We start from the raw sequence: 24,061 nt of genomic DNA on the forward strand, positions 1-24,061 counted from the left end.
AACCAACACCAGATCAGACAGGCTGGGAAGAATTTCTATGACATTGACACGGCCAAGATCAGCACCCTGATAAGGCCTCAGGGAGAAAAAAGGCATCTGTGCTACTGGCCCCTGACTGTGCTGCTTTGGATGTTGCCAACAAAATTGGGATTACCTAAAATGAATCCAGTTGACTAATTCTAAATATAAATTTTCACCCAATTAAAAGTTCATCAAGTGTTATTTATACTAGTGAAAATATGGAAACAGCATTGATTCCCAATTCCCAATAATTGCCTCCATGTTTATTAAGCACCTGGGTGCTCTACATTTATGTCTCTAATCCCTTATAACCCCCTAAGTATTGCATTATAGCTGCCATTTTACCAGTGAGAAAACTGAAGCTCAGAGGACAATGGATTTGCCCAAAACTACCCAGCTAGTAGGTGGCAGAGCTGGAAGTTAAACCACATCCAACTGGTTACAAAACTCCCATTCTCTGTAACATACCACACTGCCTCAATTCTATAAATAGTGATTAAGAAAATAATGGTACCTGCTCTCATTAAAAAGTTATGCAGCCATCAAATGACATGTTAAAAATCTATATAGTGGGCTTCCCTGGTGGCGCAGCGGTTGAGAATCTGCCTGCCAATGCAGGGGACACGGGTTCGAGCCCTGGTCTGGGACGATCCCACATGCCGCGGAGCAACTAAGTCCGTGTGCCACAACTACTGAGCCTGCGCGTCTGGAGCCTGTGCTCCGCAACAAGAGAGGCTGCGATAGTGAGAGGCCCGCGCACCACGATGAAGAGTGGCCCCCACTTGCTGCAACTAGAAAAAGCCCTCGCACAGAAACGAAAACCCAACGCAGCCATAAATAAACAAATAATAAAATAAATAAATTTAAAAAAGAAAAGATGACTACTATCTTTAAAAAAAAAATGTATATAGTGAAATAAAAATTTCTGTGATTAGTGAATATGTATATGCATAATATGATTACTAATAGTACACTTAGATACTTATATGGACATACATATGATTATATTTATATATAGTCTACCTAGACCTTGTGATGATATTAACTATGTTATTTGTATACTATGATTACAAAAATGTACACACGTACGTTTATTCAGAAATATACACAACACCTACACACTCTCCCTTACAGGGGCCTAAAGAAAAGAAATAAGACTTCCCTCAAGGGGTTACAGTAGCTCTACTGATGTGCTGAGTCTATGTGTGATTTTTTTTCTACTTTTTAAATTTATCAAATCTTCAATGAATTGTAAAAATATCCTTTTAAAAAGAAAATCATTTAAAACAACTAAAGGACACTTTGATGTCAAGTCATAGAACTGACATCAGGAAGCCAAAGCCCTGTCTGAGGCCCATTCTCAGATCTGTGTGAGATTTCAGATTGACATGAGTCAGGTCCTCTCTGGACCTCAGTTTTCTCATCTGAATATTTCACCATTGGGTTGTCCTGCAGAGTTTATAGGACCATCGTGTTGAATGAGTTGGCCATTAACGATGCTGTTGGGTTGGAAGAATGCTTATTTGTGACCTTCCTTTATCCATAAATGGAATACCAACTGTGACGGCCCAGCATAGTGGCGGGCACACGATCGGCGCTCAATGCCTGCCGAACAAAAGGATGTGTGAACAAGTTCTGAGCCTGAACTGTTATGCTGTTATTTATGCAAACATGTCTCTCTGAGAGATGGAAGGAGGGAGCATGATGTCTAGGACATACCAGACTCCAAAAATATCAGCCCATCTTAATGTACATTGAGTGGACCTTTGTACAGTCATCATGTTTGGTATTTATCAGGCACATGAGTTTCTGAGTCTTAGCGGGAGGCTGACTGCCTAAGTGGGCTAATCACATACCCCCAGCCATGCTGATACTGCAGGGGGCCAGAGAGAAAGGAAGGGTGATTTAGTACATGGTGGGGTCACTGGAGGAGCAGTTGGGTTTGCAGAGAGACAGAGTGAGGCATGGCTTCTTCTGGGTGCATGGTCTTAGCGGTTCTAGGCCTGTGATAAGACTTCAAGGCTGCTCCCACACCCTGCCCCTGCCGTAGCCCTGCAACTTGATGAGGGGTGGGGGTGGGGGGGCGTTTGTCTCCCGTTGTGCTGAGGGTGGTGCGGATAGGGAGCTAGTGGCTTGAGCAGAAATGGAAGCAAGGTGTGGGAGTTAGTGTTGGATCCATCCCTCTAATGGTCGGAGAAGCCTGCAAAGCAGCAGAGAAAAGAGAGCACAGCTGAAAACAGAGCCTATGGTTTAGAAAGAAAAACTCCCTAACTAGATGTTTTGGGTGGAATAAAAGAGCTGGAAGACCAGATAGGCTGTAGCACATATGACATTTCCTATAAGAAATAACAAGACACAACTGTCACCCCGTCTCAGTGGTTTGGCTGCCTCTCTTCCCTGGGATAGAGAGATGCTCTCGGTACCCCTGGACCGAAAAAAGATAATGATACATTGAGATTATAAATTCTTTCTCTCTTTCTGTCTATCTGTCTCTCCCTCCCTCTCTCTCTCTCTCTCTCTCTCTTCCTCTCCTTACCTCTTCCTTTCCCTTTCCCCCCTTCCTCTCTCTTGTTTCTCCTCTCCTTTATATTCCAAACCCATAGCTGACTACAGAGGGAAGAGGATGAATTGCTTTCCTCTCTTTTCTTGTAAAGCTGTTTTTAATTTAATCCCCTCTCTTTGTGTGCTCTCTTTCAGAATAGATATGATTTTCACCCCTGGACCTCCATCTACTCCAAAACATAAGAAGTCTCAGAAAGGGGCAGCATTCACCTACCCAGCCCAGCAATCTCCCAGGTGGGGCTGTGGTCATGGGCTGACAGGCTGTGTGGTGCCAAAGCCCACGGAGCATCCCCAAATCTCAGCTGGGTTCCTTCACGGTGGGGTGAGGTTGCCATTCCCCTAAACCAGATGAAGAGAAAGAGTTTGAAGTCTATTGTGGCCTGTGGCCATTTGAGAGGTTTCTGTACAAAAGACTTGCAGCCCTTCCACCCAGACCCTATAGGTGACACTGCTTTTTATGGCTATTGAAAATGAAATTAATGGTTTCCTAGTTATAAAATAAGAGGAGGCTTATGAGCTTTATTGGAACCGAAAGAATACGTCATGTTAGCAGAGCCCAAGGCATTCCTGGTCAGCTGTCTTGGCTTTTCCTGCATCATCACCCACAGAGCCCAAGAAGGAAATCAGATGTCAGGTCCCTGACAACATTGTAACAGGTAGAGCTGTGTCCCTCAACAGAGCAGCTCTGCTCTCCCTCAAAAAATGTTTGAGAATTGTCCTTTGCTAGGTCCTCATGAACAAGGAGCAGTCCTTTAGAACAGCGGTCCCCAACCTTTTTGGCACCAGGGACCGGTTTCACGGAAGACAACTTTTCCACGGACTGGGGGTTAGCGGGGATGATTCAAACATATTACATTTATTGTGCACTTTATTTCTATTATTATTACATTGTAATATATAATGAAATAATTATACAACTCACCATAAGGCTGACAGGAGATGTAGCTCAGGTGGTAATGCGAGCGATGGGGAGCGGCTGTAAATACAGATGGAGTTTCGCTCGCTTACCCACCGCTCACCTGCTGTGCTGCCCAGTTCCTAACAGTAGCGGTCCATGGCCCAGGGGTTGGGGACCCCTGCTTTAGAAAGTCCACTATAAAAGAAATGTACACTTCTTTATTCCCAAATGTCTTCAAGGCAGGTAACATGAGTGAAGGGAGGTAGGCGTAAGAAATATTATGCACCTTATCATAATAAGGCTCCTTATTATTAAAGAAGGAAGAACGTAAGGAGGATAATATACAGCATCTAATCTTTGGCGTCAATCCTGGGGATAGAATAGCAAGGGGTGAACGTGCCCCATCCCTAGGAGGTAATTGTTACTTTGTTCTGCTGTTGCTAATTTTACCAATGAAAATCTCTGTTTCCAGAGAGTCTGATTTCTCAAGAAAAGCTACATATCCAGATTTGATGTACAATTCCCCATTTTTGAGATGGCTTAAATGTTTAGAACCCTGTGCAAGCCAAGGAAAACACTGGTGGGCTTGGGTTCAGCACAAGGTCACCAGTTTTTGACATCTGCTTTAATTCAAGATTGCTCAGCCCAAGACAGGCCAGGGTCTTAGCAGGAGTCAGTAGCCTAGAGAGAAAAACCAACTGCCTAGAAAGTGCCAGACATGAATGGTTTCAAGCAATAGCTAGGTGCCCTGAAAGGTCTCTTCTACATAGAACAGTATTGAAACTAACTGGAACTTAGACAGATATGAACTGTGCCTGGCCAAGGAGCAAATGCAGCACACGTCTCAATCCTGTTACCTACGAATATCATCTTTTGCATCATTTTCCAGATTTCACATCTGTTTTCCAGTCTTAACTAAACGGAACAGATGAAATATTGGAATATTGGTCCCCACTGTGTAGAATTTCAAAGATGAGACAAACCCTCCCCCACTCCATCCTCAACCAGTCGTCTGAGATGGAAAGGCCGAGGAGCATAATTTAAAGGAATCAAACACTCTGGGCACAGTTATTAACCTTGACACAAAGCTTCCTAAGAGCAGCTTAATATTCAGCTTCAGGACTTCCCTGGCAGTCCACTGGTTAAACTTCACACCTTCCTGCAGTAAACACGGTAAGCATGAGATGTCCCTGTTGAAGACAGGAAAATGCTGGCCTTTCCTGATGCCCATTTGCCTCCAGAGTTGCGTGGCCTCTTCCAGGCTATGTCAGCCTGAACACGAGAAGGAGAGTTCCAGGGGCCACAGCCCGCCTAGCTGAAATGACCTTGCAAGGCAAAAATAGATATCACGATCTTACAGCATTATGGGCTCTTTCCTAGGAATGAACCATATGTGGCCAGAGCATCCACATCCGAAACTGAAGACCAAAGCATGATGGGGAAGTTTGTGAAAGTCGAAAGGCAGGTAGGTCCTTCCTTTCTCTCACCGAAAAACAAGTATGTGAAATTTATTTTCAAATGTCATTTTTTTCATAGGGAGATATAACATACTTGAGAATCTACCATTCATAAAAGGATCTGGAAGTGAAATCGCCGATTTAGCACTTTACTGGTTGGGTGATCACATTCAAGTGAATAAATTGTTCTGAGTCTTAGTTCCTCGTATGTAAAATGGGGATTTTAATACCTCATAAGGTTTCCATGAGGATTAAATCAATTGATACCTGTAAATTATCTACAATAGTAGCTGGCACACAGTAAACACTCAACAGATGGTAGCTACTGTTATCATGAACTTCATGGTGTTTAAAGAATGTTGGTGACCTTCTCCACATTTATTCGTAATCCTCCTTCCCTGAAAGTTTGGGTCAGTGTGTGGCCTGTGTGAAGGGGCCTGGAGTAGGGCAGGCTATGGGGGTGGGGTTCATTCAGGACAGAAAGAAACCCATTCAGTCACAGCACCCTAGGTAGCCCACCTCTCATTTCTTCAGTAAAGCAGCTTATATTTCAGGATCATTTGCCCAACTTTACACTAGATAAACAGCACTGTCAATTTCCTTTAGGATTCCTATCAATCCTTTTATTTTATTCAGAACCTAAAATTGGATCTGTGCAGAAGAAGCAAGAGAAAATTTGAATGATTATTCTTTTTTGGTATATCAAGAATATCCTTTTCCATTTTAAATTTTTAATTTGTCATCTCAGCTCTTCCATTTACCTGCTCTGTGATGTTTGATGAGTTACTTCATCTCTCTGTGCCTCTATTTCCTCACCTGGAAAATAGAGAGAATAATAGTATCCACCTCATAGGGCTGTTATGAAAATTAAATAAGTTAATATCTTTAAAGTGAATACTAACTGCTAGAGAAGTATTAGTTATTGTTAAGGCTTGGGTACCAACTCAGCCATTACCTAGTTCTACGCTTTGTGTCTTCATCTGTAAGAGAGGATGGTAGACCTGCCTGCAGTGCTTCCTGGTGAGTTATGAACTGTCAGGGAAAGAACATCCCGTGCACACATGAATGCACACTTGTGTCTGTGCACTCAAAGATTTTGATACATTCTCAATTTTGTAGGTAAGAGCAGATAGATGCAGCTTATCTCAGTGTATCTTCCACTGGCCTCCAAGACCCCTAGGCAGGGTCTCCAGTTCTGAGAAGCTCAATTCTTGCTAACCACTGCCCTTGTATCTTTGGGGCTTACATCACCAGGTAGGGGAAATGTGCACAAACAGTCTAGATGCTTCTGTAAGGGGATGTTTGCAAATCAAGAACTCCCGCTCCTAGACCCAAACAGCAGCGGCAAGGCCACCTCCTCCTCGGGTAAAACTTGTCCTCCACCCATCTCTCTGCTTCCGGCTTTCTGGAAAGTCCTTGCCCTGTTTTTTTTTTTTTTTAGATTAGCACGAATCCATGCGCAAGGCTCAAAATCAAGAGGCACGAAATAATTAGCTGTTATGATGATTACGACTTGCAAGAACTCTCTTCCTTTCTGAAAAGTAAATGCTATAGTTTTTCCTCCCGACCAATAAAACTACCCGCAGGTCCGGAGAAAGCAGTGATTCACAGTTCCTCGTATTTTCCAGGTTCACGACATGGGGAAGAAACTGGATTTCCTGGTGGATATGCATTTGCAGCATGTGCAGCGGCTGCAGGTGCACGTCACCGACTTCTGCCCGACCAAGGGGACCTCCTCGCCAGCTGAGGTGGAGAAGGAAGAGGACCACAGGGATTCGGATTTGAAAACCATCATCTGTAACTACTCCGAGACCGGCGCCCCCAACGCTCCCTACAGCTTCCACCAGGTGCCCATTGACAAAGCCGGCCCCTATGGGTTTTTTGCCCACGACCCCGTGAACCTGTCCCGAGGGGCGCCCAGTTCTGGCAAGGTTCACGCCACCCTTTCCTCCTCGGCGACCACCTATGCGGAAAGGCCCACCGTCCTGCCTATCTTGACTCTTCTCGACTCCCGAGGGAGCTACCACTCCCAGGCTGAACTGCACAGTCCCTGCTCGGACCGGCTCTCCCCCCAGCAGAGACGCAGCATCACCCGGGACAGTGACACGCCCCTGTCCCTGATGTCCGTCAACCACGAGGAGCTGGAACGCTCTCCAAGTGGCTTCAGCATCTCCCAAGACAGAGACGATTATGTGTTTGGCCCGAGCGGGGGGTCAAGCTGGATGAGGGAGAAACGGTACCTCGCCGAGGGTGAGACAGACACGGACACAGACCCCTTCACGCCCAGTGGCTCCATGCCTTTGTCGTCCACGGGCGATGGCATTTCTGATTCGATATGGACCCCTTCCAACAAGCCCACTTAAAAGGGGTCGTGGGCTGGCTCCTCCTTGTAATGTAGACAGACTTTGTATAGCTCACTTGCTCTCACACCCGCCATGTACCTGTGAGATCCCCAGTGGCTGCATCAAACGCATGCATGTGCGTGGTAGCCCCACCTGGGCTGGGGCTTCTCGTGGCCTTTTTCTTCTCCAGGTCACCACAGTGAAGCCGCTTCCTTTCAAGCATGGTTTGCATGACTTTACACTATATAAATGGTACCGCTAACCTCTTTAGGATACACATTTATCCGCTGTTCTTACTTTGAATCATGACTGGACCAGTCCAGGGAGAAATGACTGGTGAGCCGTGCCATGTGTCTGTGTGGTTGACTGGCTGGGTTTTGGCTGGGTGAGCAGAGAAAGTCGTCTACGTTGTTTCTAGCATCACTGCCCCTTTGTGTAAAACAGTCCAACAATTAACCATTTTCTAAAGCAAGCAAATAATTCTCTCAACAAAAATACATTGCGTACCAATGAGGTTGCCTCCTGAGCTAAAAACGTGAGGGCAGGAACGAGATAGTCATCACATCTTCAAAACCAAGAATTTAAAACATTATTTTATTAAGGAAAGGCTGGAAAACCCTTCCAAAAGCTCTCAAAGGGACCTCACTTAGTCTGTCATTGTCAACTATCATGCCCCGGTTTCCTCATCTATGAAGGGTGGTAGCAGGTGTAACATGTCGGATGAGTTGTGACTAGGCAGGGAGAAAACACACACACATGCACATTAAGATAGTTCCCAAATTATGTAGCCAAAGATAACAAGATTTATCAGCATCGGGGTGCGCCTCAGGGTAGGAGTTCAGTGCCTTCAAAATGAGGTTCCAATTCACATTCTTCCCCGTGATACTTGTATAAAATATCCATCTCAAATAGGAGCTAGAGTCAAGAGGGCACACAGAAATTATCCAGTCCACGTCCTTCCTTGTAAAAATGAGAAAGCTTAGGCCCAGGTAAAGACATATGCCCAGGGCCACTCCATTGTTCCCCAGAGAACTGGGACTCAAAACCCGGTCAGCTGACTCCAGGCCCCGGTCCCTCCTGCCACACCACTCTACAGTTTACACAACAGGACCGAGATGCCTGTACTCTGTTGTGTGGAAAGCACTCGTGACATTGTTTATCCAGCGGGAGGAGGAGGTCTGCTTTTATGGCAAAACATGTTTGTCGGATGCTTTGCATTTTGGATCCAGAAAAAAGTAATAATACAAGTGAGCTACAACATTCATTAATATGCAAATAGACAGAATTTCCAGAACCATCCATCTTTCCTCCTCTAGATTTTTTTAAACCACACATAGCTGTAAGACTAGCTGAGCTCACCGTCCTACTATATAAGCATTAATATGAAGCAGAAGCCATCCTGCTAGGAGACGTTGCTACTCTCTGAAACACACTGATGGGAAAGGTTTCCGTTAGGCTTGAGGTCATTAGCTAAATGACTACACTGCAGTGTTACTGTCTCACTCTTTTCATACGTCTAAGCACAGGTTGTGGATGGTTGCCTTGATGACAATCAGGATGTTTGAAACGGCCTAAGCGAGTGTCTACATCCCACCGATGTTCTCCCTCGCGGTCTTGTCAAGAGCCATAACGGCTGTGGCAGACATGATGGCCGATGGCTTCATCGTTACCTAATGCAGGGATCTTGCACTATATTGGAGAGAGGAGCTCCTTCCTCAGAGATTGGTTTCTTTCAACCTATGTGTCAACAGGTACCATGTGAAAGGCTCAGAGTACAGTAATAATGAAGGGTCAGCCCCTGACTTTAGGAACTTACAACCAAAGCCTGAAGTCCTTGGCTTTGTGAGTGGTAAAAAAGGAGTTTTACTTGGTGAGCCCCACGAACGGATGGGTGTTGACTTTGAAGTCCGAGGTAGGAGATACACAAGAGTGCGCACATACATCAGACGTGAAACCCCCTCCCCCATGGTTTGCCATTTGACTTTCTGGCTATCTGAAGGGCAAAGGGCGTGTGATCCTCCTGACTCCCTTCAGTATGGCTGCAAGTGCCACTGGAGTTGATGACCTAAGAAACCTTATGCCCCTTCCTTAGAGTTTGGTTCTTGATTCTGACCTTCCTGGAATCTTTTGTCAAAAATGATTGAGCCATCTAACATACCAATTATTTTTCTAACTTATTAATATTCTTGCAGAACCTACTGGCCTCAGTATCTTACAAATAGAGGCATTTTCCAAGAACTCAATGGAGTTCCCAGCTGGAAGAGTGAGACTTTCTCATCCTCAGGTTAAAAATAGTTACCGTGGCTCCAAAGTTAGAGGATTACCTTAGGTTCTTTTAGTAACTGATGAAGAATTGGAGTTTGTATTATTTTCCAAACCATTAGAGGACAGTCTAGCTTCCCTGCTGGATCATAAGGCCAGGACGGCAGGGATTGGGTTTGTGTTGATTACGTACCTCCAATGCAGTATGTTGTCTTTATCAGTGTAGACAAAGGCAAACTACATCTTCATGAATGAATAAATGATAAGAATCGTAAGAGCTGTTCTTTCCCATCTAAGAAAACAAAAAAGAAAGAAAAATCATCTAGAATATTCTGCTTTGATATTCCTTTAAAAAAAAACACATTCCAGAAATGCAAACCAAACCTACTCAAGTTGCCTGCCCACAGATGACATCATCAACATGGCTGGCATTGATGAAGTAGAAATTCAGAGTCTGGGATTGAACATAAGTTATTAGGAGAAACAGTGTGTGCTTCCACAAACATCTTTTTGTCAAACAAAAAAAAACAGCATGATGAAATAATCCAGCAGAATTGGTAAATAACACAGCCCAAGATTATTCTACTTCAGATAAACCAGTGGTTCTGAAGCTTGCCCAGGAAATTGCAATAGTTTCAGCAGAACTCCATGAAATAATGACAAATGAAGGATGATATTCTCAAGGGAAACTATGATATATGTATTCAGTCTCTGTGTCACAACATGATATATGCAAAATTGAAGAGGTCGTCTTTTAGCAGGATCAACATTAATGAGATAAATACACTTTCCAAATGTTAGGTGAAGGGTGATCCTACTGGGCTGAGAAGAAAATACTTGAGATCAGTTTTGAGTTTTGACTATCAGAGACTAGCACACAAGCAAATACTGAAAGTTTTTTTGTTCTTTTTATTGTGAGAGAAAAGAAAAATCAAATTGAGAAAGTACTATTCACTAACTGTGTTTGTTCTGGAAACTGAGAGATTAGACTTATTAGACATGGCGTTGATATTATAAAGCTCTAGTTGTCATGAAAACATAGCCAGAAAACCCCAAGGTATATACTGTACATCAAATGAGCTCATTAATCAACAGTATGCATTTAATGCCTATTTTGTGCAAGACAGTTCCTAGACACTAAGTTGAAAGAATAATTACTTACAGAAAATGTTAACATAACAGGAGCTACTCATAACTGGCCAAGATCATTGTCATAATTCCATGCCACTCTAATGAGCGTGATAAAAACGTTCCTTTGTTTATTCATTTACGAGATTTATTAAGCACCACTGTCTTCTAGGCACTGCACAATGCACCAGAAATTTGGAGATAAGAAAAATACAGACTGCTATCAAAAAGCTAGGAATCTGGTGGCCTTGAATTATTAAAGGTCCCTTTAAATTATGTCTACCAGAAGTGGAAAGAACCTGATTTCATCCCTGCAGACAACTATACAGACAGGAATGCTTCCTAGGTTGGAATCAGTGAGAGACTGAACATGGAAGAAAGTGAAAGCAAAAATTCTGCATCAAAATCGTAATGACCCCATCAGCTCAGGGACGGCTGATTGGATTGTATGGGGACTTTGAGTTTGGGTTCAATGCTTTAGACATTATAGCTCCAGACAAGCTGTGGAAGAAGGAGTTTCTGGAGTATCTGAGAAGGTTCTTGGAGAAATCAGCTTTCTCTTCCTCTCCAAATCCCTACCATGATTGAGACCAGGCAAGGAACTGAGCTACTTCCATTTCATTGTGTTGACCAAGAGAAGCTTATAGTAAAGACCAATATACAGTATCTATTTAGAGAAAAGTGTCACTCTGCTTCTGGAAACCTGCACATCAGATTCTCCTGGGACAAGAGAATAAATGTGTCCAGTGTCCTAAGAAGCCAACTTCACTTTGGAAAGTGCACCCCAGCTTCCTCCAGAAGATGCCCCATAGCTACTCTTCGTTTTCCATGAATACATATCCAGGGCACCTAGAACCCCAAGGATTATCTTTGCTTTCTGAACCCTGGGCATCCTGAGGAATCTTCCCATGTCCTCACTTGTCTTTGAAGGCTTGCTTGTTTCAGGATGAACTTTTAAACAGACTGTAAGTCCTTTTCTTTGTATTCAAATCAACCCAAAGTTCTGTGTTACTGATATTACACTATTTAAAACTGAGCCAACAGTCCCCTAAATCAGGTAGCAAGTATCACGATGCCCAGGTCAGAACATGTTAGGAACCAGCCTATCTGCATAGTTTTAGTGCTTTAGGAAACCAGTAATGAAAAATACCAAAGAGCTCGGAAGGATATAGAGATGCCCTGGATGAAAATTTGAGTTATATTCAAACGTCTTTGGCTTTTCTGACATGTTTTGATTTTCAAAGACACAATCCATATAGATAAAGCCCCTACAATGACTGCCATATCCAGGGTACTGTTATTCATGTCCTTTTTTTACAGTATGTATGGACTCCATTGCCAGAGTCTTGGTATTACTCATGAACTCTAAATTTACACTAGAAAATCTTTTTCAGAAAAAGAGTGGTGAAGATACAATCCCAATTTTTACACGACAAAATCAGGCACTTTCACAATTGCTATTTAAATAAGGACATCTCTAGAAATAGAAATGCTTACTTTTTCCATCAAAATAAGGAAGAGCAGGAATGTCAGAATGAGGAGAGCAAGACTGTTGGATCCCAGTGGTTGGGCTGCGGCAGTTCCATGGGACTGTACCAGATCTGTACCAGATACTGCACCGTTGTCTCGAAGGATGATTTGTAGGAGGTAAAGCCAAATAGAAGGAATAATTAAATATAAAGAAATGAGTGTTTTCAACGAGGAAATTCAACCGTGCCATGATGTCTGTCAGACAGATGCTAGCAATGAGTGGAGAACTTCCAAGAAAGAGTTTTAAGTTTGCTGAAACCCTCCTCAGGGGGATTTGTTCCCAGCTTTGAACAGCCTCAACCCTGGCATTCCTGCAGGAAAACTGTGACTAGTGTTTTGCTTTATTATCATAGACACAGGGAGGTATAATTTCATAGATTCTTAGATGCGCAGAGCAAGGAGAGACCTTAATCACCCAGACCACCTCTCTTTTTACATCAGGAAGCAGAGGCTCAGAGCAAAGGGAGTCACACTTAGTCGATCAGTTATTAAATGAGTGGTTGTGTAGCAGAATCTAGAACTCAGGTCTCCTAACTCCTGGACCAGATGTTGGAGATCAAAAACTAAAAGTAAAATACCCAGTGAGAATAAAGTATTTCCGTTGAGCCCAGGAGATGAGAGAGAACTTCCTGGTCCACTGGAGAAACTGCAAAACCAGACACATGTGTTGGGACATCTTCCCATCTCTGGAATATGATTGATGATCCCATGCCTTGAAAGATGACATCGCTCTTTCTTCCAAAATCCTGCTGTGTTCCAAAGCTGTAGACATACCACTGCTGCTGTGTGCGGTTGAGAAAAGGAATGAAGAAGAGCACTCCTCCCCTCCGCTCCCCTGGCCTCTCCCCCAAGCTTAGACTGGTTCAGCTCTTTGGTCCATCACTTGGACTCATTCAGCTCCAGAGTGATGCCTCAGGTTATATCCTTACCTATAAGCCAATTTACCAGGATTTCTCCTTGAAAAAAATGTATGGGCTTGATTTTAGGAAATGGGATGTGATTTCTTTGGGGAAGTATATGACCCCAAGTCAGTAGGTCTACTGAAGTTGTCCCTTTGCCCTGGGATCTCTGGGCCCCACCTGGGCACAGCCTGGCTCCTCCTGCTTTGTCCCAGAGAAAGTCTGTCTGGGTCATATCACAGCCGGGTATTCTAGTCTTCACCAAAAGCTACAAAGAAGCAAACAGGATTCAACTGAAGATATCTTATGTTCCTGTAACTAGAAAATTATTTTAGGAAGTCAACAGGCCTCCGTTGGCTCAAATGAGGATTTCCATAGTTGGTTTCCACTTATATTGTGCTTGGGATAGATTTTCCAGAATTTGGCAGGGCTCCCCATGTTAAAGCCAGTAGCAGGATGTTCAGTTCTCCTGAGTCAAGAGCTCCTAAGAGATAGAAAGAAAGGTGGTCAAGTTCTTGGATGGCAATAGGTGATGCAGTGACTTTAATGACTGTCATTCTGTCAGCCTTCACATAGCACCGTTCTAAGGTTAAAATAAGTTTCAGAGGGAAATAAGTCAAAAATGGGGTCTATGTAAGAATAACCTGAGTGTGACTTATAATTAAGCGGTCAAAAGCCTTGCCCAGGGGTTAGGTATATATCTGTAATTCCTCTTAGACTTGTCACATGGACTCTACAATTTTTTGCCTAAGAGTAATGCAAAATGAGAGCATGTTTTCCCTCAGTGTTCTATTCTCTTCCTCTGTCCACAAGACTGAGGTCAGGGAAGGGGAGGAGAACCCACCCTAAGCTCTCTTTATGAGCAGCACGTGATGTCATAGTTCTCTCCCTCGACTTCATGCAATCCTCATCACAACCCCACTGAGAACGTATTACTGTTTCCATCTTATAGAAAGCCGAAGCTGAGAGGGAGAAGCCGTTAACCAAAACCCATGCACCTCCAAAGCCCATTCTTCCTCCGCACCCCAAGTCTCCCAGGTCAATGGAAATGCTCCCAAATCATGCCCTGTGGGCTTCCACAAAGCCTTGCCCTCCCACACCCCATCACCTTTAAGTAAAATGGTCACAGTCCTGTCGGTTCCCTGGAGAGAAGAGTGATTCTTGCATTGACTGTTCCCCTTGCTATTCGGCGGGTCCTGCCTGCTCCTTTGCGTGGTTTCACGATCCAGCTGTCGGTGGCAGAGAATAATGCCACCTGAATTGTCCTTCTGCTTCATGTTGGAATCCGTCAGCTCTGGGAGTTTGGGGTGGCTACAGATTATCCCACAAGTGCCCCTTGTTCTTTGCCCCCAAGGATTTCCTTTCATTGTTTTAACCAAACAAGTTCAAATGTCCCTCCTGACTAGTCTTTTGTCTCTAGACTGTACCTTTATTTCAGAGCTTAGAGATCCTGCAGAAACAGGTGAGTCTTCAAAAACATCCTCTGGGAGGCCAAAGGCTCAGAACAGTTGTGTTTCTCTTTCTCGATGTGAAAAGATCGAGGTTCCCAGTGGAAGCCAACCTGATCTGATAATTGGGCTCTTCTTTTCCCTCCGAATCCTTTTCCAAGGGAGGGGAGCGCAGCTCCACCCTCCGAAGTTCCTGTGAGGGTTCAGGGAGTCCAGATGGGATGCCAAGTTCGGAGACTGGCAGCCACCTTGTTGTCAAGTGTCAGAGGCTTTGCTGTTGGAGATGTGAGGTGGGCCCTGCCCCATCCTGAAAATCACCTTAGAAAGATGCACCAACTTCATCAGATTTGTCAATCATTCCCTGTTTTAAAGAGGAAAAGGCTTTCCACATTGCTTCCAATGGGGTATGGCTATTCTTCTCTTTCTTTTTTCTCTTTGTGATGTAGCAGTGATGGAAAACACCAATCTGAACAGCAAACTGAGGTTTCCAGTGACATGAATCCGTTGTATCTGATTTGGGATTGTATTTTCTTTAACCCCCTTTTATGGCATAGAATTCTGGTGCCTTGCTCCCTGAATTTGTCTCCATGCTACAGTAGGCTTTCTTCACATTCTGGCTTACATGGGAACACAACTCTTCCACAAGTGGCCTTTAGTGCTCTTTATAATATGATTTCCTGTAATTTTTAAACTGTATGTGTAATTTATATTCTGGCTCTGTCCAATATTTGAACAACTTTAATAAGTTGATTTCCATATATATTATGCAAACAATTCTTACCTGATTTTTTATGTTCTATCTTAAAACAAATAAATACCGCACCACTTATTAATAAATAGACATTTCAATGATTGTGTGGCAAAATGTTCTTTGCTTCATTAACAACACAGAGTGACAAGGAAAGACAGTTCATTATCAGTTGCGGGCAGGAGGAATAGGAGGGGATTTGAGTATGTTTGTAAGAAGTGGTTGAGAGGCAGAGAATAAAGACACAAGAAAGAAAACATAATTCAATGTTTTCATAGCTACAAAGTGCATGATGTGGATTGCACACCTGTTTCCTATAGAAACAGCCACTATACAGGTTGTAGATGTACAGAGTTTAGTAAAACATTATCTAATCGTTACAGTTTTAAGACATTATTACTCCATTTTTATAGGTGAGAAAATTCAGACCCAGAAACATAAGAGACCTGCCCAAGGACAGACATTAATAAGTGAACAGTCACAAGTAGGGCCCAGGACCATCTACCCCCAAGACTCATGTTACTTCCTTTGGAGAAGCTTCCCCTCCTAGACCATGTTGGGGGGAAGACCACGTGGGTGACTCAGAGAGAATGTAAGTCAACAGAGAGGAAATTAGTAAAGATCATATCTGATGGCCTCTCTCTGTTGTCAGTACAGCAGGAAGGGATGTTTTCTCATGAGAAAGAGGGAGTTGGAGCAGGGAACCTTGGGAGAGTTACTCAACCTTTTTCTGTCTTGGTTTATCATCTGTAAAGTGGGGAGAAAAATGTGTGCCTTGAAGGGGCATTATCCTAGCCAAGGATCTGGCACTCAGCGAATGTTCAGTGAATGACAGCTTTTGACTCTATCCTGTGCCCACATGCCTGGCTGCCTTAATTTGGGTTTCCGCAAGAATGGAGACAGAATGTTGGATGCAGGTAGTATATTTGGAAAGTGATCCCAGAAAACACAGCTGAGAAAGAGTGGAGAGACTGGAACAGGGAGGGAGAAAAGCCAGTAAAGAATGAGGTAATCCTTGCGGGTAACTGGGCTCAATTCCACCAGGAACCCCCCAAGAACCCATGTGAAATACACCAGAGAATCATTCCACCTTGGGACGGGCATCTGGGGCATTCATCCACGGAGCCCTATTCTTCCCTGGTTGAGAGTTGCCCCTGGGATATAAATTCCCTCCTCTGTCAGTTTTCCTGTGCTACAGCTGAGCAAGCTCCCAGGTGCAAAAGCTCTGAGGCAGAGAAGCAGAGAGACATGGCCAGAGAAGCTGTCTGCCTGCTGTGACCTGTGTACTGTGACCACAGGTGAGCTCGCAGCTGGGCAGAGGGAAAACAGCATGGAGAAAAATCAGCATGTGGTACATAAGCCCACTTGAAAACCCTACATACACACAGGGAAGCAAAAACCCAGCCAGGTTGCCACAAATCACTCTGTAAGTCAAAGGACAAAGTTGGCCAACACTGGGCAAGCTGGTCGTGGTGCCCATGAACTTGTTCATTATTAAAACAGTGCCTGTAACCACTAGGAAGCAGTGTAGAAGGTCTGCTAGAAGATCAGGCCCACATTTGTCATTGTGAAGGCCTGTGGCTGACAGGTGAGAAGAGCATCCACTCAGCAAACATATGTCCCTCCCCCAATAAAACATACCCACCTCCAGTCTCAGATGACTGCCTGACAGACAGAAAAAGGGCCTAAAAATTATATCCCTGAGAAAATCCCTTTCCATCTGCACAAATGGAGCAAAAGCCCATTCATAACCTCGCATCCCAGATCCTCCTGGGAGCCAGTTATTGTTCTTAACAATGTCGGCTTCCAACAATGAGCTCGGGCATCCAGTTGACCTGAGACCCTGTGGCTTCCCCACAGTGAAGACGTGTAAGGTGTCTCCCCTGAGAAAAGTCCAATTGTCCTTGTATCCTGCCTCCACATCAAATATGAAAACATTCCCAGCAATTTATCTTCTGGTTAAATTGGGCAGGTCAGCCCCAGGCCAGTGCAGGGCAGGTGAAGTTAGCAGAGAGAAGGAGAAATGAAATTAGAGAAGTAACAGAGGTCCGGTCATGAACAGCCTCCTGGGTCATGATAAGGACATTTGCTTTTACTCTGAGTCAGACAGGAAGTCATGCAGGGCTTTGAGTAGAGAGGTGAGAAGATCTGATGGGTGCTAACAAGGGGTTCTCTAGCTGCTGGATTGAGAATACACTGAAGGAGGCAAAGGCAGAGGCAAGGCGATTAATCAGGAACACTAGTGCATTAGCAATAATCTAGGTGAGAGCCAAGAGTGGCTTGGACCAGGGTGATGGAGGTGGTGAGGAATCTTAATATTTAGAATCTAGATACCTTTTAAGAGTAGAAATGACAGCTATAGGTATACATATATCCCCTCCCTCTTGGATCTCCCCCCCCTGCTGCCCCTTCCCACCCATATAAGTCACCACAGAGCACCGAGCTGAGCTCCCTGAGCTATACAGCAGGTTCCCACTAGCTATCTGTTTTACACATGGTACTGATTCACTTCATTGAACAGCAGAAACTAACACGACACTGTAAAGCAGCTATATCCCAATAAAAATAATTTTAAAAAAGAACCCAGCCACAGACAATTAAAACAAGAATAAGAGTAGAAATGACAGGATTTTCTGATAGATTGAATGTGAGATGTGGAAGAAGGAGATGAATCCAGGAAGATTATGCCGTATTTTATTTGAGTACGTGGAAGAATGAAGGTATCATTAATTGAGATGGGAGTAGATTAGGGAAGGGGCAGGTTTTTGCAAAAGGACGTGAATTTGGCTTTTTAAATGTTAAATGTGAGATGCATATGAGGCATCTAGTGGAAATGTTCTGTATATAGCTGAGTGTGGAGTTAAGATTATTTAGGGCTGAAGGTACCTATCTATCTGTCTGTCTGCCTATCTATCTATCTATGGATTTGACAAGTTATAGATAACCTTTAAAACCATGAGACAAGATGCGATCTCCAAGTGAACAAGTATAGAGAAAAAAGAGGAGACACCTGAGGACTATACCCAGCAACCTCAAGAGGTCAAGGAGACGAGGAGGAACCAGCAAAAGAGGCTGAGCAGAAGCAGTTGATGAAATAGAAGGCAATCAGAAGAGTATGGCGTTGGGGATGCCAAGTGCAGACCTCATCGCATGGAGGGAGTGACCTATTGCAGGCACAGAGCGCTACTGAGAGGTCGAGTGAGCGGAGCAGTTAGCCACATGGGAGTCATGGAGACCTTGACAGAGGCGGTTTGGGTGGGGTGCTGCTGTGATGCCTGATTGGCGTGGCCTTGAGAGAGAGGAGAGGAGAGGAATTGGGGGCATTGAGTAGGGAAACTCATAGTGACCATGTTAAGCATACAGTTCCATGGTATTGAATAAATTCATAACAGTGTGCAACTATCCCTAACTTCCATCTCCATAACTCTTTCCTTCCTGTAAAATTGAAACTCTGCACCACCCATTCAAGAGTAACTCCCCATTCTCCCGTCCCCCCCCCCATCCCTGGCAACTACCATTCTACTTTCTGTCTCTATGATTGTGACTATTAGGTACCTCGTACAAGTGGAAGCCTGCAGCATTTGTCTTTTTGTACCTGCATTTTTAAGTACAAGGAAAATGAGCCTCAGAGAGGTCAAGCAGTTTGCCCAAGGCCACACAGCTAGCCAGTCACTGAAGCAGAACCAGGGCTGTGGCTTTTGTTCCTGCTGCTTCATCCAGAAATGTTACTGTTAGCACAATAGGTATATTTCACAAGAGTCAACCAAAAGTTCAGAAATGCAATCTTTCTAGGCAGACAATGGGTAACAATTCTCAAATGTCTACCTTGAACCAGGTGCTGTAAGCCCTTTCCTTATGACCATTCTATCCTTCTGACAGCCTTCTGCAGTGGCTACTCTTGCGATCTTCATTTCATAGATGAGAAAAGTAACGTTGAGATAACTGATCTCCCTAAACTGAAATGTACAGGCCATGAGGGCAGGGATCCAGACTGGCTTATTTGGAGCTGAGTCCCCAGCACCCTGAAAAGGTCTGGCACACAAATGGCTCTCCTCTACCATTCCCGGAGACAGTGTTTGGCCCCTGCCTCCTCTTCCGACAATATCCTCACTGTCCGCACCTCCTGCGTGGGTCCCAGCTGGCCTGAACCATTGTAGGTGCTGGGGATGCAGGATGCTTGAGGTACAAGGGTACCTGCCCTGAAGCTACACACATACACACAACCTACTGAGGGAGACAGACAAGCAAAGAGATCATCCCAATACAGCACAATAAGACAAATACAAAAATATTACCCTTAATGGGATGGGAGGGTATCAGAGAAGGCTTCCTGGTGACGGGGAAGTCTGAGGTGAGAATAAAAAGGATGAGTTAAAGTTTGGGGTGTGGGTAGCTGAAGGGAGCATATCACAGCCAAAGAGATCTTCACATGTGGATAATGAAATTAAAATTTATATCATTTTTACACATCATGAAATACTCTTCTTCTTTTGCTTTTTTACAACTGTTTAAAAATGTAGAACCATTTTCGGCTTTATAAGAACAGGCAATGGGGCCAGGCTTGCCCACCCTGCTAAAATTCACGAGTAACCCCTAGCCAGTTCTTCAGAAGACTTCTACTGGCTCACAGGACAGGTGATGCTTGGCTCACAGACCTTTACAGCAGGAAGGGGAAATCATCACCTTGTGATCCTGTTCTGCTCCTTCAATACACGTAATTACTGTCAGAAGAGGTTTCCCATCCCACGCTGAATCAGTGCTTTGTCATTCTGTTCACGGATGCTATTCAGTTCATAGCAAAGGCATTTTTCTCTGTTTCTCTGATCCTGTTTCACCGCTGTGACTTCTTGGTAGGATTATTATTCCATTTTTTTTTTTCCAGAGGACTTAAAGCAAAGTTATCAAGCCTTTCCCCACCTCCACCCTCTGTATCTTTCACTAAGAACTCATATAAACCCCACAGCTCTGACTTAGCTGTTAATCTTTCAGGCTGCTTAAATTCTTTGAAGTCATTTATCCTGCTCGGGAGACAGGTAAGTCACATACCGCAGAGATTTGCAAACCCTTCGGTTCCCTCTACTCCCCAAAGCATGAAGCCAGATAAGGAATGCATCTGCTCTAGTTCCCAAGCTCTGGGCTCCTGGTTGCCGAATGATAGGAGAGGAGTTTCTATCACCCAGTCCCTACGCTGCACTTAAGCTAAGACTCACCCCTTGATCACAGTCTGTTTCTTTCCATTTTTCCCCTTAAGCTATCGATTAGCATCTTAATGCAGCCCTCAGCTGGGGGGGGGGATGGCTTGTCCTCACATCTGTGATAAAGGAAACATGATCTTTAATCCAAAGAATTGGAATGAGAAGAAAAGAATGCCCTGAAAAATGGCTGGCAGCAAGGCAACAGCTCAGAAACTATACTTTCACAGAGACCAATCCATCACGGATTTTGGCGGCAAACAGACTGGGATTCCACTCCCGGCTCTTCAGCTGCGTTCCCGGGGGCCGGTTGCTTGTCTAGGCCTTGCTTTCCTCCAACTATAAAATAAGGATGACAACCCCTAAGTAGCGTTACTTCCAGGACCAGTGGATATCATATGTAAAATTCCTGGCACCTCAGGTAGTCAAGAAATGATAGAGTCTTTGCTTCTTTTTCTGAATGAACTTTTTTTTTAAAATTAATTAATTTATTTATTTATTTATTTATGGCTGTGTTGGGTCTTCGTTTCTGTGCAAGGGCTTTCTCTAGTTGCGGCAAGCGGGGGCCACTCTTCATCGCGGTGCGCGGGCCTCTCACTATCGCGGCCTCTCTTGTTGTGGAGCACAGGCTCCAGACGCGCAGGCTCAGTAGTTGTGGCTCACGGGCCTAGTTGCTCCGCGGCACGTGGGATCTTCCCAGACCAGGGCTCGAACCCGTGTCCCCTGCATTGGCAGGCAGATTCTCAACCACTGCGCCACCAGGGAAGCCCCTGAATGAACTATTTTTGAAAAGCCAGAACCTCCCCTTTCAGTGTCTCCCGGGCAGCAGAGCCGACTGCCGGGGTGTGAAGGCCGGGGCCGCTCCTCTTCAGCTGAAGGAACTTGGGCCGGTTGTCTGACAGCCTTAGGCCTCTGGGCCCTCCTCACAGAGAGGGAGCTGGTTCTCACTAGGAAGGTTGCTGAGTGCAAGCGTTACTGGGCCCTCTCCAGATTCTTGGATGCAATACCATAGACATGAATGTCACTTCCACAAGACCCTTAGGTAAGCAAAGCTCTCTCTTTTATTAAAAGAGAGAGCTTGTGCACAAGGGAGAGGGTGGAAAAAAGTGTCAGCTCCCTGAGAAGGGGCGAGTTGCTTTTATAACAGTAGGGAGGGTTTGTCTCATGATCACTGGTTACTTTCCAGAAATCATCAGACTTCTTTGATCAGCACCAGGTAGCTGCATGATGGCTGTCGGGAATAGGGAGTGCTCTGGTGAGGGAAAAGGAGTGCATGAGAATTTTCTGCAAGAAGACACCGGAACAGATAAGGTTAAAATTGATAGTTGAGCTTCTTGTCTTGTGGCCACTAGGTATACTCCTTAGTGTAACAGAGATAAAGTTAATCTTGTACTCCTGTGAGCCTGGTTTTTGTCTCTGGGACTCAGGACCCCAGAACCTTTGCTCTTTAGCTTCCAAGGCCCGTTTGGCCCAAGGTCGTTCCCCGGTCCTTTTTCAAAATGGCTGTACTCTTGTCTTCCTGCCTCATGACTAGCTTTTATGCCAGTGTCACTGGCTGTTTATTCAAAAATAGCCATGGGAAACAACAAGGTCCTACTGTATAGCACAGGGAACTACATTCAAACTCCTGTGATAAACCATAATGGAAAAGAATATGTATATGTATAACTGAATCACTTTGCCATACAGCAGAAATTAACACAATATTGTAAATCAACTATACTTAAAAAAAAAAGAATTAAAAAATGGCCATGGGAAATGCAGTGAAATAATGATGACTCCGTTTCAGGGTAAATTTTTGGACGTCTGATCCAGTCTTTGTAAAATATAACTTTAAAGATTGTAATTCCATCCATATGGGGAATATTGTTGCTCTTTCTTACTATTAGAGTACCACCATCTTTTAAAGTACCAACACTTTTATTTATTTGTTAAGAATTTACATAGCCTTTGCTCTGCACCATATACCATTCACTGTATTTTATAAACATAACAGCCTTGGGTGAGGAAACTAAGGCAGAGAGAGGTTTAATAACTTGCACAGCAGGAGTGACCAAATCAAGAAGCAAAGCCAGGCAGCTGGGCTCCAGGGTCTGTGCTTGTAACACCAATGCCATGAGCTCAACAAAGATTTTTTGAGTGAATGCAGGTTAAGTATCTTGACCCAGACAACATTGTCAAGATGCAAATCAAGTCTGTGGGACCTTAACCCCTGCTCCTCCCTCTGCCCTAGAGTGTCCCACGGTGGCCCAGGCTCTTAAGGGGGACTTTGCCTGCCCATGATGACTGGTGTATGTACCAAGCACCTATACGTGCCAGGCACTGGGTTAAGTACTTTAGATTCATTATCTTAAATCCTCACAAAGACCTTATGAGCTAAGTTCTCTTATCCCCCTTTTGCTGATGAGGAAAACCAAGCTTCAAAGAGTAGACAGATATATGAGAATAAGAGGACTCCAAGAAAGCCCCCCCACCCCCAGCTTTGTGAGGCCTATCTCTGTCCAGGGTGACATCCAGAAGAAACACCACTTAAGTATCTACCAATAATTAAAAAGCAATTTAAATGTTTACGAGGATCTTTCAAGAAAATTCTAAAGGTGGTTCTATCCCTAATGGGTAGCAAAACTTCTTAAAATATAATTTTCCATGAAGATGCTCAATTCCTGAGAAAATTTTCACCCCAGTGCACTTGCTCTTGACATTTCTCCTCTTCCCCAAGTCACCTTCCAGATCCATTCCATTCTCTACCACTGGCAAATTTCTACTCTTTTCAAATCAAGTCTGCGCAGCCCGTATTAAATGGGTAATACATTAATACCTACACATCAAGATTGTGTAGTTATGATGTGACAGTGTGCGTCAGGCAGCAGTCTGTGTGGTGTCTGGCACACAGAAAGCACTCAATAAATTTTCACCATCCTTCCTATTAGTCTCAGCTTTGCGGCTTTTAACTGTCATACTGATTCTGTGCAGCAAATGCCCAGGGGAAAGGCTGACACACAGTGCTGCAGTGAAGGAAGGAGAGTGTGAACACTCAAATGTGCATGTGTATTAATATTATTTTCTTATTTATAAGCAGCAGCGATGCTGTATTTGAAGGGTATTTTCCATCTAAACAGCGGGAAAACCCATGGAAGAGACACTGATTCTCCCTGCATATGCATGCACCCCTCCCATATTCCCAGACTTCCTGCAGTCATTCAGGACCACATGAGTAATTCTGGTGGAGGCTGTAAATGAATGTAAGTGTGTCACTTCCTGCCAGAGCATTTAAGAGTTGGTGCATAATCCTCCAGGTCTCTCCCTTCTGCTGCCACTGTGAGTCAATGACTAAGGAGGCCACAGGGATGGAGAACTACCAGAAGGTAGAACCTCCATTATCCAGGGCCCCTGAGTGACTGTGAAGAGCAGTTCCCCACCAATGCGCAGCGAGTACAGACTATCAACAAGAAATCGACTTTTATGGCTGAATTAAGCCAGTGAGATTGTGGAGTTAATTTGTTACCTCAGCATAACCTAACCTATCCTAACTATACAATGGCTTTTATCAATTGTATTTCTAATAACTCCCCAT

At 44.2% G+C, this 24,061-nt stretch overlaps 1 protein-coding gene across 1 annotated transcript in view; it reads left to right on the top strand.

Annotated features, from left to right (window-relative positions):
• KCNQ3 (potassium voltage-gated channel subfamily Q member 3) overlaps window positions 1–9,838 on the top strand; it is a 300,778-nt gene extending 290,940 nt beyond the window's left edge. Inside the window, exons 13-15 of the mRNA XM_036830813.1 lie at window positions 2,719–2,817; window positions 4,862–4,946; window positions 6,567–9,838. Of these exons, the coding sequence (XP_036686708.1) occupies window positions 2,719–2,817; window positions 4,862–4,946; window positions 6,567–7,301 (919 nt within the window). The 3' untranslated portion in view covers window positions 7,302–9,838. The remainder of the gene's footprint in view (window positions 1–2,718; window positions 2,818–4,861; window positions 4,947–6,566) is intronic.
• Window positions 9,839–24,061: the final 14,223 nt, after the last annotated feature.

Source organism: Balaenoptera musculus, chromosome 17 (genome assembly GCF_009873245.2).
Source record: "Balaenoptera musculus isolate JJ_BM4_2016_0621 chromosome 17, mBalMus1.pri.v3, whole genome shotgun sequence".
In the NCBI taxonomy this organism is placed as follows: Eukaryota; Metazoa; Chordata; class Mammalia; order Artiodactyla; family Balaenopteridae; genus Balaenoptera; species Balaenoptera musculus.